Below are 14,054 nucleotides of genomic sequence, written 5' to 3'. Positions count from 1 at the left end.
GCGCGGCCTCGGAGCCCCACGGGGAGACAAAGGGGTCGGCGACGGTCACGGGGTGGAGGGAGGCCGCCCAGCCCCATCGGCCCTGCCAGCGTGCAGTATGAGCTCGGGGAATGTGGGCGCCTTAGCCGATGGAACCGCAGCGGCTGGCCTTTGCCCCCAGTTCGAGCTTGAGTTTTCGGGTGCCAAGAAAAAGCAAAGACGTACGCTTCCCTCTTGCAACCGCTGTAGTATGAGTCCGTCTCCAAGCCTGCACCATTTTTTTTTTCTCTCAACTCTGCTTTCCCTGGTTTATTTGTTCTGGGTTCTGATATGAAATGTTCAGTGTTTTCAGGGTACGCAAATTTTTCACCTTTGCTTTCTGGTTGGTGGTGGTGGTGGTGGTGGTGGTGGTGGTTGTGGTGGTGGTGGTGGTGGTAGTGGTTGTGGTTTTGCCTGTTTTTTTACTTCCTCCTTCCCCTCCCTTTGCAATTACTTTTCATTCCACTTGCAGTGGTTTTTTCCAGAATAGGGAAACGAAATAACCTTATGACAAAGTGTCCCTTTGCATCGAAGAGACATTGTTGGTTGTTATGGGAGTTGCTTTAAACAGAGTGTAAATTTGGGGCAAGTGCAAGTGGTTTTGTCGTTTAGGTCTAACTGGAACACTTATTCACAATGAGAACATTCTAGTGCTTTTTCAAATAACCAGTAATATGTAAGGAGAGAACTCAAGATGGTAAATTTTCTGATGAAACCATCCACATAGAAAAATAGGGCAATTTTTTCCTTTTGTATGAATTTTGTATTTATAAGAGGTCTCGAGTCCCAGTGTTAAATCACAGACTTCATGTTGATCCTTAAAAAAAAAATCACTATACAAAAACTCCTTAATGCTTTTATTAAATTTCAAAAACAAAAAATTGTAATAACCCAGAATCTCAAGAGATAAATAGCTGTTGCTGAGAACCTAACATTAACTCTGCCTCTAAAGAGCCATTATAAGAGACTAAAAACTGTAACATATGCCACTTTAGAAATGAAAGAACCCTAGTAATTATAAACTTGAAAGAAGTCGAGGAAATTAATATTTTGTTTTTGAAATATGTTCACCATGATAATAAAAACTGGCATTTAAATTATTTTCCTTTGAACATTTGTTAAGGATTCATCACATCTTAAGTCAGAACAGTAAGAAATAAACTCTTCTTAACATTGGAAAATATATTTCAAGCCACAAAGAAACACCCAAACTGAATGTTTTTAAAGTTTGCTTACTATGGCAATAAGAAGAACATCAATACCATAAAGTTCTGAAAGTGAGACTAGAATGAAGAACAAAGCAATCTTCACTCAACATTCGCAATACCAGCCTTCGGTTGTGAATATTTATAAAGATTTCCTCCTTTCTTATTGGTTCAAATTCTAAGCCAATGGGAAAAGTACAACACGTCGTTTAAAGGGTGAAGCATTAATCAGCATTAGATTAGTACCTGGGATAAAGATTTTGTTTATCATGCTCATTCTCTTTGAAGTTCATGTCCCTTTAAATTTCTTTTTTTTTTTTTTTTTTTTTTTGCGGAGGTGGGGGTAACAAGAGTTGCTCAGGCTGGAGTGCGGTGGCACAATCTTAGCTCACTTCAACCTACGTCTCCCGGGTTCAAGCGATTCTCGTGCCTCAGCCCCCCGAATAGCTGGAATTGCAGGCGCCCGCCACCACACCTAGCTAATTTTTGTATTTTTAGTGGAGGAGGGGTTTCTCTATGTTGTCCAGGCTGGCCTCTAACTCCTGACCTCAGGTGATCCTCCCACCTCGGCCTCCCAAAGTGCTGGAATTACAGGCGTGGGCCACCACGCCAGGCAGTGTTTCCTTAAATTTCAAAGAAGACATTTAAGAATTAGGGCCTGGCATGGTGGCTCATGCCTGTAATCCCAGCACTTTGGGAGGCCGAGGCAGGTAGATCGGATCACGAGGTCAGGAAATCGAGACCATCCTGGCCAACATGGTGAAACCCTGTCTCTACTAAAAATACAAAAATTAGCTGGGCGTAGTGGCATACATCTGTGATCTCAGCTACTCGGGAGGCTGAGGCAAGAGAATCGCTTGAACCGAGGAGGCGGAGGTTGCAGTGAGCTGAGATTGCCGCACTGCACTCCAGCCTGGGCAACAGAGCAAGACTCCATCTCGAAAAAAAAAAATTATTGACTATCTTGTGGGTGCCACTCCTGCTCACACTCTCTTCAGTCTTCCGGTTGGTTTTATTACAATTGGTCTTGTTAGAATTATGCGACAATATTGAATTATCTAAAATGCCAGCTAAATCTGAGGAATGGTAAAATGTCTACTACTTAATACGTTAAAGTTAATCCTGGCATTTTAGATTAAAAACTTACCTTTAAGTTTTTTAAAGTTACCTTTAAGGAAAGACTAAAGTTTATATTTTGGGAAATGTCTTGGATTTTTGTAAAAAAAAAAAAAAAAAAAAAACTGCCAAGTCGTCAAAAGTAAACCTTTTATATTTACCTAAGTCCAAATTTGGTCTATTTAACAGCTAAATTCTAAACATGATTGTCTATGTTTATGTTTAGAACATAAGTATGATTTCCTTCCAACCAAAAGTATTAATAATCTATGCCACCTTTGTATTCCTGTACTTGGATTACAACTTGAAGCATTCTGCTTAATTATTCATGTGTTTATAATCTCCCTTACTAGGTCATCAATGCCTTGAAGTTTCCCATTCAGCCTTGTATTCCTCATTGTCAAACTCCCAGCCTTGTACAATATAAACACTCCATGAATGTTTATTGAGTGAAAGAATAAGTGAGCATCACTCTATGACAAAACATATGGCAAATCAAGAAATCTGTGTCAGGATTTTTTCCTCTTCTACATAATGGCTAATACACTGTTTTCATTCCCAACTAAGAATAGTATTGTTGGCCGGGTGCAGTGGCTCACACCTGTAATCCCAGCACTTTGGGAGGCCAAGGCGGGCGAATCCGGAGGTCAGGAGATCGAGACCAGCCTGGCTAACATGCTGAAACCCGTTTCTACCAAAAATACAAAAATTAGCCAAGTGTGGTGGCTCTTGCCTGTAGTCCCAGCTACTCAGGAGCCTGAGGCAGGAGAATGGCTTGAACCCAGAAAGTGGAGGTTGCAGTGAGCCAAGATTGTGCCATTGCACTCCAGCCTGGGTGACAGAGTGAGACTCCGTCTCAAAAACAAAAGAATAGTGTTGTTGCAAGAACTTTACTAAAAGCAAGTAGAACCAACATACACTGGAATTCTTGTACTTTTCCATTTTAAATTTAGTGGAAACCAAATAATAGATAATATTGCCATTATCTAAAGTAAATAAATATCAATGGGTTTTATCTTTATGTAAGATTGCTTTACCAGCCGGGTGCGGTGGCTCACGCCTGTAATCCCAGCACTTTGGGAGGCTGAGGCGGGCGGATCACGAGGTCAGGAGATCAAGACCATACTGGCTAACACGGTAAAACCCTGTCTCTACTAAAAATACAAAACATTAGCCGGGCGTGGTGGTAGGCGCCTGTAGTCCCAGCTACTCGGAGGCTGAGGCAGGAGAATGGTGTGAACCCGGGAGGCAGAGCTTGCAGTGAGCCGAGATCGTGCCACTGCACTCCAGCCTGGGCAACAGAGTAAGACTCCGTCTCAAAAAAAAAAGAAAGATTGAAAGATTGCTTTACCACACTCAACTCAGGGTGCATCAAGCTCTGACTTTGGGAAAATTACTCTCAAATACTCAGTTTTCTCATCTCTCAAATGGCATTCATAAAAGCTACATTCTGCTTAATTAAAATAATAAATGTACATAAAAGTAGAGGCTTAATAAATAGTTTTTGCAGATATTAGTGGACTTAATCATAAAGAAAATGTATTCTTAGTGCAATTATTTATCTATAAAAGGTGCCATCCTGGACAACATAGGGAAACTCCATCTCTACAAAAAATACAAAAAATAGCCCAGTGTGGTGGTATGGACCTACAGTCCCAGCTACTTGGGAGGCTGAGGTGGGAGGATCCCTTGAGCTCAGGAGGTTGCAGTGAGCTGAGATCACACTACTGCACTCCAGCCTGGACAACAGAGTGAGACCGTGTCTCAAAAACAGAAAGAAAAAAAAAGGCAAGCATAAAGGCTATTAATAATAAGGAAACAAATATCTTAAGGAAGGAATAGGGTACTGAGAAAATCTACCAAAAGAAGATAACTTTTGCAGCCTAGACAACATGGTGAAACTCCATCTCTACAACAAATGCAAAAATTAGCTGGACATGGTGGGAGTAGTAGTCCCTGCTCCTCAGGAGGCTAAGGTGGGAGGATCACCTGGGTCTGGGAGGTGGAGGCTGCAGTGAGCCAAGATTGCACCACTGCACTCCAGCCTGGACAACAGAGTGAGACACTGTCTCCAAAAAAAAAGGAAAAGAAAAAGAAAAAAAAGATAAATCCTAAGAATAAAGAACAATGGCATCCCAGTCTGAGTGAAAACTTTATGAAAAATCTAATCTGATTGTGTCTCCTCTCACAAACTTCACAGTTCCTCTTATTTCTACCAGCTTTTCTCAATAGGGATAAATAGTTATGCATTGCTTTTAAACTGAAGGGCTTCTCATTGCACGCTGTGCTTTTTCTTTGAGTAAATTCTCAGAGCTTTTAATATGCCAATGTGCCTATGAACTCTAAGAAAAGGATATAATAGTAAATATTTCCAAACTTACTTGACCACAAATCCTTTATTCATAAGAGTATCCCAGGACGTGTGATTTTGTATCACATTTTGGAGGAAACACTTGTCTACATATTCGAATTTAAAATCCAGACCCCCTCACCTCTGCTTCCAAATGCTGTCACTCCTGCAGAAATGACCTCAAATAAGCCTGAAATGTAGGTCTCCTGAGAAATGCTCTTGAGAAATTGACCTTTGTTTTACCCAGTTTCTCTGTATATGAATGGGCAGGCACGAGGCACAGTCTCCAAACTTGACAAGAAAGGGTGGAGATGGGATTGGCAAAGACAGTATTAAAAAAAAAAGTCTAGATAATGCCAAGGATAGCTTCCTCATTCCCAGGATAATCCTCCTTCTGTGAGTGTGATAGCAACAACAATTCTGTGTCTTCGTGAGAAACTTTACGGGAAGCCATACCTCTTGTCTGTAAGCATGTTGTGGGAGCTCCAGCTTTATGTAACTATGAGTTTTGCTTTCTTTTCTTTTCTTTTTTTTTTTTTTTTTTTTTTTTGATATGGAGTCTCACTCTGTCGTCCAGGCTGGAGTGCAGTGGCACGATCTCTGCTCACTGCAACCTCCGCCTCCCGGGTTCAAGCGATTCTCCTGCCTCAGCCTCCCAAGTAATTGGGATTACAGGCGCCTGCTACTACACCCAGCTAATTTTTGTATTTTTAGTAGAGACAGGGTTTCACCATGTTAGTCAGGCTGATCTCCAACTCCTGACCTCAGGTAATCCACCGACCTCAGCCTCCCAAAGTGCTGGGATTACAGGCATGAGCCACCGTGCCCAGCCAAGTTTTCATATCACCTGCCAATAAGGAAACTGTACATCCTGTAACTATACCTGCTAACATCTTTCTGCCAGTTAATTACTCCTCTATTTGAGACAATCACACACATAATACATCCTTTCCAGGGATGTTGAACCATTGGCTAACTTAGTCATTCACTTTCATTTGTGTTTTACAACCCAACCCAAATGCCCTTTTATCCTGTAAAGTTTTTCTGGATGCCCCAAATAGAACAGTTTCTTTTTTTTTTTTTTTTTTTTTTTTTTTTTTTGAGACTCACCCAGGCTGGAGGGCAGTGGCGTGATCTTGGCTTACTGCAACCTCTGCCTCCCAGGTTCAAGCAATTCTGCCTCAGCCTCCCAAGTAGCTGGGATTACAGACATGTGCCACCATACCTGGCTAATTTTTTTTGTATTTTCGTAGAGACAGGGTTTCACCATGTTGGCCAGGCTGGTCTCAAACTCCTGGGCTCAAGTGATCCTCCCACCTTGTCCTCCCAAAGAGAATGATTTCTTCTAAGCCCACAGCAATGTCTGTATACTTCTCTTAATTGCAGTGATGATTATTTGTTGGTCTGTATCTTTGCTAAAACTGTGAACTCTCTTCCCCTAGACAAAATATGTATCCATAGTAACTAGAAAACATTCCTTACACATTGAAATGTACTGAATTCCTTTTAGGGTACCTTCCTAGCTTACAATTTCCTAGTCAGTTGTACCCTCTTCCCCCAATTCTACAGGACCAGACTCCAGGGTTTTGAAAAATCACTCACTTCTTTCACCACATTTAACCAAGAGTGCGTGTTTTAATCCAATTAGTCTCTTCCTGGGAAATTTTAGAATTGGGACAAAGACCATTAGTAAAATCAAAATACAAATAATAAACAAGAAAAAAATGCAATTCACATCAGAGACAAAGGGCTGATTTCTAATATACAAACATGTAGAAATCAATAAGGAAAAGACTAACAACCCAATAGTAAAAAATGGACACATTATAAAAAAGACTGCGCACAGAAAAAGAAATACAGATTACTCTTAAGCATATTTTTAAATTACATATGTGCAGCATTGTTTGTAATATAGCAAAAGATGGGGGAAAACCTAAATGCCCACCTACAGGGAACTGGTTAAATGCAGTATGTTACACGAAAACAGCAGAATGCCACAATATAAAAGAATGATGGCACTCTCTAAATGTTTGTACTGCACCATCTCCAAGATATATTGCTCAGTGAAAAATGTGTGTATGGTATGCTGTCATTAGCGTAAAAAAATGGAGAGAGGAGAAAAAGATAGATAAATATAGATAGGTAGGTAGATAGATAGATAATAGATATGATGATGGACGGATGGTATGGATGGATGGATGGATGGATGGATGGATGGATGGATGGATGGATTTTATCATATATACATAGAATATCTCAAGAAGAAGATAGAACAAACTGCTCCATTAATTGCTTTTGAGAAAGCAAATGGTGGCTAGAGGAAAGAGGATGAAGAGACTTTTCACTGAAACAATTTTATATATTTATTTATTTTTTGTGACAGGATCTTGATCTATTGCCCAGACTAGAGTGCAGTGGCACGATGACAGCTCCCTGCAGCCTAACTTCTAGGGCTCAAGCTATACTCCTCCCTCAGCCTCCCAAGTAGCTGGGACTACAAACGCAAACCACCATGCCAAGCTAATGTACCAATTTTTTTTTTTTTTTTTTGAGACAGTATCACTGTGTCGCTCAGGCTAGAGAGCAGCAGTGGTGCAATCTCGGCTCATTGCAACGTCCACCTCCTGAGTTCGAGGGATTCTCCTGTCTCAGCCTCCTCAGTAGCTGGGATTACAGATGTGTACCACCACGCCCAGCTAATTTTTGTATTTTTAGTAGGGACAGGCCTTCAATATGTTGGCCAGGCTAGTCTCAAACTCCTGACCTCAGGTGACCCACCTGCTTCAGCCTCCCAAAATGCTGGGATTACAGGCATGAGCCACTCAACCTGCCTTTTTTTTTTTTTTTTTTTTTTTTTTTTTTTTTTTTTTTTTTTTGAGACAGTCTCGCTCTGTCGCCCACGCTGGAGTGCAGTGGCACAATCTCAGCTCACTGCAACCTCCGCCTCCTGGGTTCAAGCGATTCTCCTGCCTCAGCCTCCTGAGCAGCTAGGATTACAGTCATACACCACTGTGCCAAGCTAATTTTTTTGTTTTTAAACGGAGTCATTCTCTGTCACCCAGGCTGGAGTGCAATGGCGTGTCTCGGCTCACTGCAACCTCCGCCTCCCAGGTTCAAGTGATTCCCCTACCTCAGCCTCCCGAGTAGCTGGGATTACAGGTGCCTGCCACCATGCCAGGCTAATTTTTGTTTTGTTTTGTTTTGTTTTTTGAGACGGAGTTTTGCTCTTGTTTCCCAGGCTGGAGTGCAATGGCATGATCTCGGCTTACTGCAACCTCCACCTCCCATGCTCAAGCGATTCTCCTGCCTCCCGAGTATCTGAGATTACAGACATGGGCCACCACACCCGGCTAATTTTGTATTTTTAGTAGAGACGGGGGTTTCTCCATGTTGGCCAGGCTGGTCTCGAACTCCTAATCTCAGGTGATCCGCCTGTCTCAGCCTCCCAAAGTGCTTGGATTACAGGCATAAGCCACTGCACCCAGCCCTAATTTTTGTATTTTTAGTATAGAATGGGGTTTCACCATGTTTCCCAGGCTGGTCTTAAACTCCTGACCTCAGGTGATCTGCCCACCGTGGCCTCCCAAAGTGCTGAGATTACAGGCATGGGCCACCACGCCAGGCCCCAATTTTTTTTTTTTTTTTACTTTTTTTTTTAAATTTGAGACAGAGTCTCACTTTGTTGCCCAGGCTGGAGTGTAGTAGCGCCATCTAATCTCACTGCAACCTCCACCTCCCAGGTTCAACACCTCCTGGGTTCAAGTGATTCTCTTGCTTCAGCCTCCCGAGTAGCTGGAATTACAGGCACGCACCACCACACCCAGCTAATTTTGGTATTTTTCGTAGAGATGAGGTCTGACCATATTGACCAGGCTGGTCTCGAACTCCTGACCTCAAGTGATCTGCCTGCCATGGCCTCCCAAAGTGCTGGGATTACAAGCATGAGCCACTGTGCCTGGCCTTAAAAAAAAAAAGAAAAGAAAAAAAAGAAGAAAATTTTAATTAGCTGGGCATGGTGGTGTGTGCCTGTAGTTCCAGCTACTTTGGAGGCTGAGGTGAAAGGATGGCTTGAGCTATCATTGCTCCACTGCACTCCAGCCTGGGTAACAGAGCAAGACCCCCAAAAAAATCTATTTGCTGTGTAAAAATAAATAGCGTTTAAGTAAAAATATAAAAGATTTGCGATTCTCAGTTTCTTTGTGCTGCTGAGCTTGTATAGGATTAACTCAGGAATTGGAGGCAGCTATATTCTACGTCAGTCCAGGGTAGCAGAGGAAGCTGCTCTAGGGAGAAGAAACAAGCAGAAAAGAGATATTGGAGAGATGAAGAGAAAATGATGTCTGGGCTCTCAACAACTTGTTTCTGGTCTTTCCTGGGCCAGCTACATCTCTCTCCTTGGTTTCTTCAAAACATCCCTATATTCTTACAATAAATCTCTCCTTTTATGGCCTAAGCTAACTTGAGTTGTTTCTTGATAGTTGCATCCAGAGAAATCTAACTATCATAGCAGGTTTTCCTTTCTGTTTTTGTTTGTTTGTGACAGGGTCGCGCTCTGTCACCCAGGCTGGAATGCAGTGGTGTGATCTCGGCTCACTGCAACCTCCCCCTTCTGGGTCAAGCGATTCTCTTGCCTCAGCCTCCCAAGTAGTTGGGATTACAGGCATGCACCATCATGCTCGGCTAATTTTTGTATTTTTAGTAGAGATGGGTTTTCGACATGTTGGCTAGGCTGGTCTTGAACTCCTGGCCTCAACTGATCTGCGTGCCTTGGCCTCCCAAAGTGCTAGGATTACAGGCGTGAGCCACTGCGTGCGACCTCGTAGTAGTTTTTCTGTAAATGCTTGTTAAAGGGAAATGTAAAGTTCTTTGTAATGAAATTATTTAGGTTCTCAAAATGTTATTGTACTTAAAAAACAAAACAAAAACAAAAACCTCCTAAATTGAGGGAGGCCAGCTCCAGAGGTGGTGTTAAGGACATTCACCCTAAGCTAAGGTGGTGTTTGCTTATGGAAAATGTGAGCTGGGCCTGGGGCCAAGTAACACATTCCACCCACTAGACTTTCCTCTCAGTCCCTGCCTAAGAAGTTAGGCTTTTCAATGTTTGGTAATGACCTGCCTGAAAGATAAATTCTGAATGTTGCTAATTAGAATGGAGTTTGAGGAGTGTGAGACATTTTTGTTTGGTTTGATCTGGTTTGTATTTTGAAAAGAAAGGCATTAGGGCCAGGGCAAGAGCACCAATCCCAGAGTGAAGAGTCCTCGGCTGATAGTTATTTTAGTACATTCAAATATGGGTTTCCATTCTAGCTAATTCTGCAAGACTCAAAAAAGGAAGAAAGAAAAAGAAAGGAAAAAATATATATATGTTTCCAAGTTCTAGGACTACTTAACCCGTTGAGGCTAATACCTTTCCGAAGGCAAAGTCCATTTCTCTGTCAGTGTTTTGAACTCTATAGATAGTACTATCCTTTTACTATTTATTTTATATTATTATTCCCGGTACTGAACAGATAGAAAGTACTTAGGAAAATCCTGGAAGTCCCAGAATGGTATTCATAAGACAACTCCTAGAGTTTAATAGCCTACAAATGAATTTAAATATATTAAATATATTTTATATGAGCATGATATAATAATGCTCCAAAAATATCATACACTCCAAAAAATGGCAGAATGGCAGCAAACATAACTGCATATATGTTTACGCTTTTTTTTTTTTTGAGACATGGTCTCACTCTGTCTCCCAGACTGGAGTGCAGTGGCGTGATCACAGCTTATTGCAGTCTCAAACTCCCTGGGCTCAGGTGATCCTCCCACTTCAGCCTCCCAATAGGAGGGACCACGGGCATGTGCCACCATGCTTGGCTAATAATTATATTTTTTGTAGACACAGGGTTTTGCCATGCTCCCTTGGCTGGTCTCAAACTCCTGAGCTCAAGCAGTCTGCCTGCCACAGCCTCCCAAAGTGCTGAGATTCAGGCATGAGCCACTGCATTCAGCCTGTTTACGCATTTTTTATGTAAGATGAATTTAAACTGGATAAAATTGTCTCTGATGTGAAATAAGTCAGAATAATTGCATTATAAACACTAAGGTTAAAAAAGCATAATTTATTTATATCATTGAAATACCATTGAAAAATTAAATAACAGTATTTAAATACCAGGAACCAACCATACCATTCAAGCAATATTTCCTGAAAATTCATTAGGGATACTGTAAAAGTATAAGACATTGACCCTGTCCTTAAGGACCTTTGTTATAATTTATGTGAGGTAAGACAGATACAAAGCATCATCATTGTTATTTTTGCTAAGAGAAGTAGTATGGTGAAGTGGAAAATAATACAGGCTTTTAAACTTTAGGTGTAAATCCATATTTTTAGTTCTGCCTTCCCATTAATGTATGATCTCTGTAAAGATACTTAACTGCTCCTAGCCTCAATTTCTTTAATTCTACAGTGGGGATAAGGATGCTAATTTTTTTTTTTTTTTTTAGAAAGGGTCTCACTCTTTTGCCCAGGCTGGGGTGCAGTGGCACTATATCGGCTCACTGCAACCTCTGCCTCTGGAACTCAAGTGATCATCCCACCTCAGCCTCCCAGGTAGCAGGGACTACAGGCACATGCCACCATGCCCAGCTAATTTTTGTATTTTTTGTAAAGACAGGGTTTTGCCATGTTGCCCAGGCTGGTCTCAAACTCCTGAACTCAAGTGATCCACCTGCCTCAGCCTCCCAAAATACTGGGATTACAGGCATGAGCCACCGTTCCTGACCAGGATGCTAAATTTAAAGGACTGGTTTTTAGCCAGGCGTGGTGGCAAGAGCCTGTAATCACAGCTACTCGGGAGACTGAGACAGGAGAATTGCTTGAACCTGGGAGGCGGAGGTTGCAGTGAGCCGAGATTGCACCACTGTACTCCAGCCTGGTTGACAGAGAGCCTGTCTAAAAAAAAGAAAAAAGAAAAAAAAGAACTGGTTTTGTTTTGTTTAGTTTTCTTTAGAGATGGGGATCTCACTATGTTGCCCAGGATGGTCTATGAACTCCTGGGCCCAAGCGATCCTCCCCCATCAGCCTCCCAAAATGCTGGCCTGAGACACTGTGCCGCTCCAGGACAGTTGCAGGAATTAAATTGCAATATGGATGCAAATACCTAAGTAAATGCTTGATATGTGTCAGTTGTTCGAAAAATATTAGTTTATTCCCCAACTGAATTGAAAGGATTGAATATTTTCTAACTCGTTTCTACTTATTGATAAATAATAGTTTTATTATTGGTGAATTTTAAAATTGAAGTTAGCTAAAACTGCAATCATTTTAACAACCAAAACTTAGGCCGGGCGCGGTGGCTCAAGCCTGTAATCCCAGCACTTTGGGAGGCCGAGACGGGCGGATCACGAGGTCAGGAGATCGAGACCATCCTGGCTAACACGGTGAAACCCCGTCTCTACTAAAAAATACAAAAAAAAACTAGCCGGGCGAGGTGGCGGGCGCCTGTAGTCCCAGCTACTCGGGAGGCTGAGGCAGGAGAATGGCGTAAACCCGGGAGGCGGAGCTTGCAGTGAGCTGAGATCCGGCCACTGCACTCCAGCCCCGGCGACAGAGCAAGACTCCGTCTCAAAAAAAAAAAAAACACCAAAACTTTAATTTTCTCGACACTAAAACTCAATTCCGCGCCAGGCCTGCCAGACACCTATGCCCGCCCGCAGCCACTGCGCAGCTGCCAGCATGTCTGGCCCAGACATCGAGACGCCGTCTCCCATCCAGATCTGCAGGATCACGCGGCCAGATGACGCCAATGTGGCCCGCAATGTCTAGGGGTGACCATCCTGAAGATGATCGAGGAGGTGGGCGCCATCATCAGCACCTGGCCTTGCAACAGCCAGAACAGAGACCACTGTGTGGCCACTCTGGCTCGAGTCGAGCACACCTACTTCCTGTGGCCCATGTGCATCGGTGAGGTGGCCCACATCAGCACAGAGATCACCTACACCTCCGAGCACTCAGTGGAGGTGCAGGTCAACGTGATGTCCGAAAACATCCTTACAGGTACCAAAAAGCTGACCAATAAAGCCACCCTCTGGTATGTGCCCCTGTCGCTGAAGAACGTGGACAAGGTCCTCGAAGTGCCTCCTGTTGTGTATTCCCGGCAGGAGCAGGAGGAGGCGGGCCAGAAGCGGTACAAAACCCAGAAGCTGGAGCGCATGGAGACCAAGTGGAGGAACGAGGACGTCGTCCAGCCAGTCCTCAACCCAGAGCCGAACACTGTCAGCTACAGCCAGTCCAGCTTGATCCACATGGTGGGGCCTTCAGACTGTACCCTGCACAGCTTCGTGCATGAAGGCGTGACCATGAAGCTCACGGACGAGGTCGCCGGGATCGTGGCTGCACGCCACTGCAAGACCAACCTCGTCACAGCTTCCGTGAACGCCATTAATTTTCACGACAAGATCAGAAAAGGCTGCATCAAAACCATCTCGGGACGCATGGCCTTCACGAGCAATAAATCCGTAGAGATAGAGGTCTTGGTGGACGCCAACTCTGTTGCGGACAGCTCCCAGAAGCGCTACCGGGCCGCCAGTGTCTTCACCTAAGTGTCACTGAGCCAGGAGGGTGGGTCGCTGCCCATGCCCCAGCGCTTGCCCGAGACCCAGAATGAGAAAAAGCGCTTTGAAGCCTGACTCGGTGGCTCAAGTCTGTAATCCCAGCACTTTGGGAGGCTGAGGCAGGCGAATCATCTGAGGTTGGAAGTTCAGACCAGCCTGGTCAACATGGTGAAACCCCGTCTCTACTAAAAATACAAAAAATTGGCCAGTCGTGATGGTGCATGCCTGTAATCCCAGTTACTCAGGAGGCTGAGTCAGGAGAATCTCTTGAACCCGGGAGAGGGAAGTTGCAGGGAGCACTCTAGCCTGGGCAACAGGAGCGAAACTGTCTCAGAAAAAAAAAAAGAAAGAGAGAGAGAAACGCTTTGAGGAAGGCAAAGGGCGGTACCTGCAGATGAAGGCGAAGTGGCAGGGCCACATGGTGCCTCAGCCCTAGACGCCCTCCTCCTGCTGCTGGGGCCTTGAATAGATGTGGCAACAGGCCCAGTGTCCAGTTACATAGAAGTTACCCCTTTGGCCAAAAACCCAATTCACATTGAGAGCTGGTGTTGTCTGAATTTTTCGTATCATAGTATTAACCTGTACTCTCTCCTGCAAACCTACACACCAAAGCTTTATTTATATCATTCCAGTGTCAAAGCTACACAGTGTTGTCCCGAGCGCTGGGAGGCATTCTGTGGAAACCCTGGGGAATGCTTCCCAGCACACTGCAAGGTATGGAAAGAACCCAGCACCACTAATAAAGCTGCTGCTTGGCT

The 14,054-nt window shown here is 43.6% G+C and overlaps 1 protein-coding gene across 1 annotated transcript; it reads left to right on the top strand.

Moving 5' to 3' along the window:
• Positions 1–12,403: 12,403 nt before the first annotated feature.
• On the top strand, positions 12,404–13,732 carry LOC104679127 (putative cytosolic acyl coenzyme A thioester hydrolase-like). The gene is given in 3 exon segments (XM_030921717.1): positions 12,404–12,503; positions 12,506–13,365; positions 13,667–13,732. Coding segments are annotated over 3 exon segments (1,011 nt in total). The 5' UTR covers positions 12,404–12,418.
• The last annotated feature ends 322 nt before the right edge of the window (positions 13,733–14,054 follow it).

This window comes from Rhinopithecus roxellana, chromosome 2, assembly GCF_007565055.1.
Source record: "Rhinopithecus roxellana isolate Shanxi Qingling chromosome 2, ASM756505v1, whole genome shotgun sequence".
NCBI lineage: Eukaryota > Metazoa > Chordata > Mammalia > Primates > Cercopithecidae > Rhinopithecus > Rhinopithecus roxellana.
The sequence above is the reverse complement of the archived record's forward strand: the minus strand, read 5'-3'. Positions and strand labels throughout refer to the sequence as shown.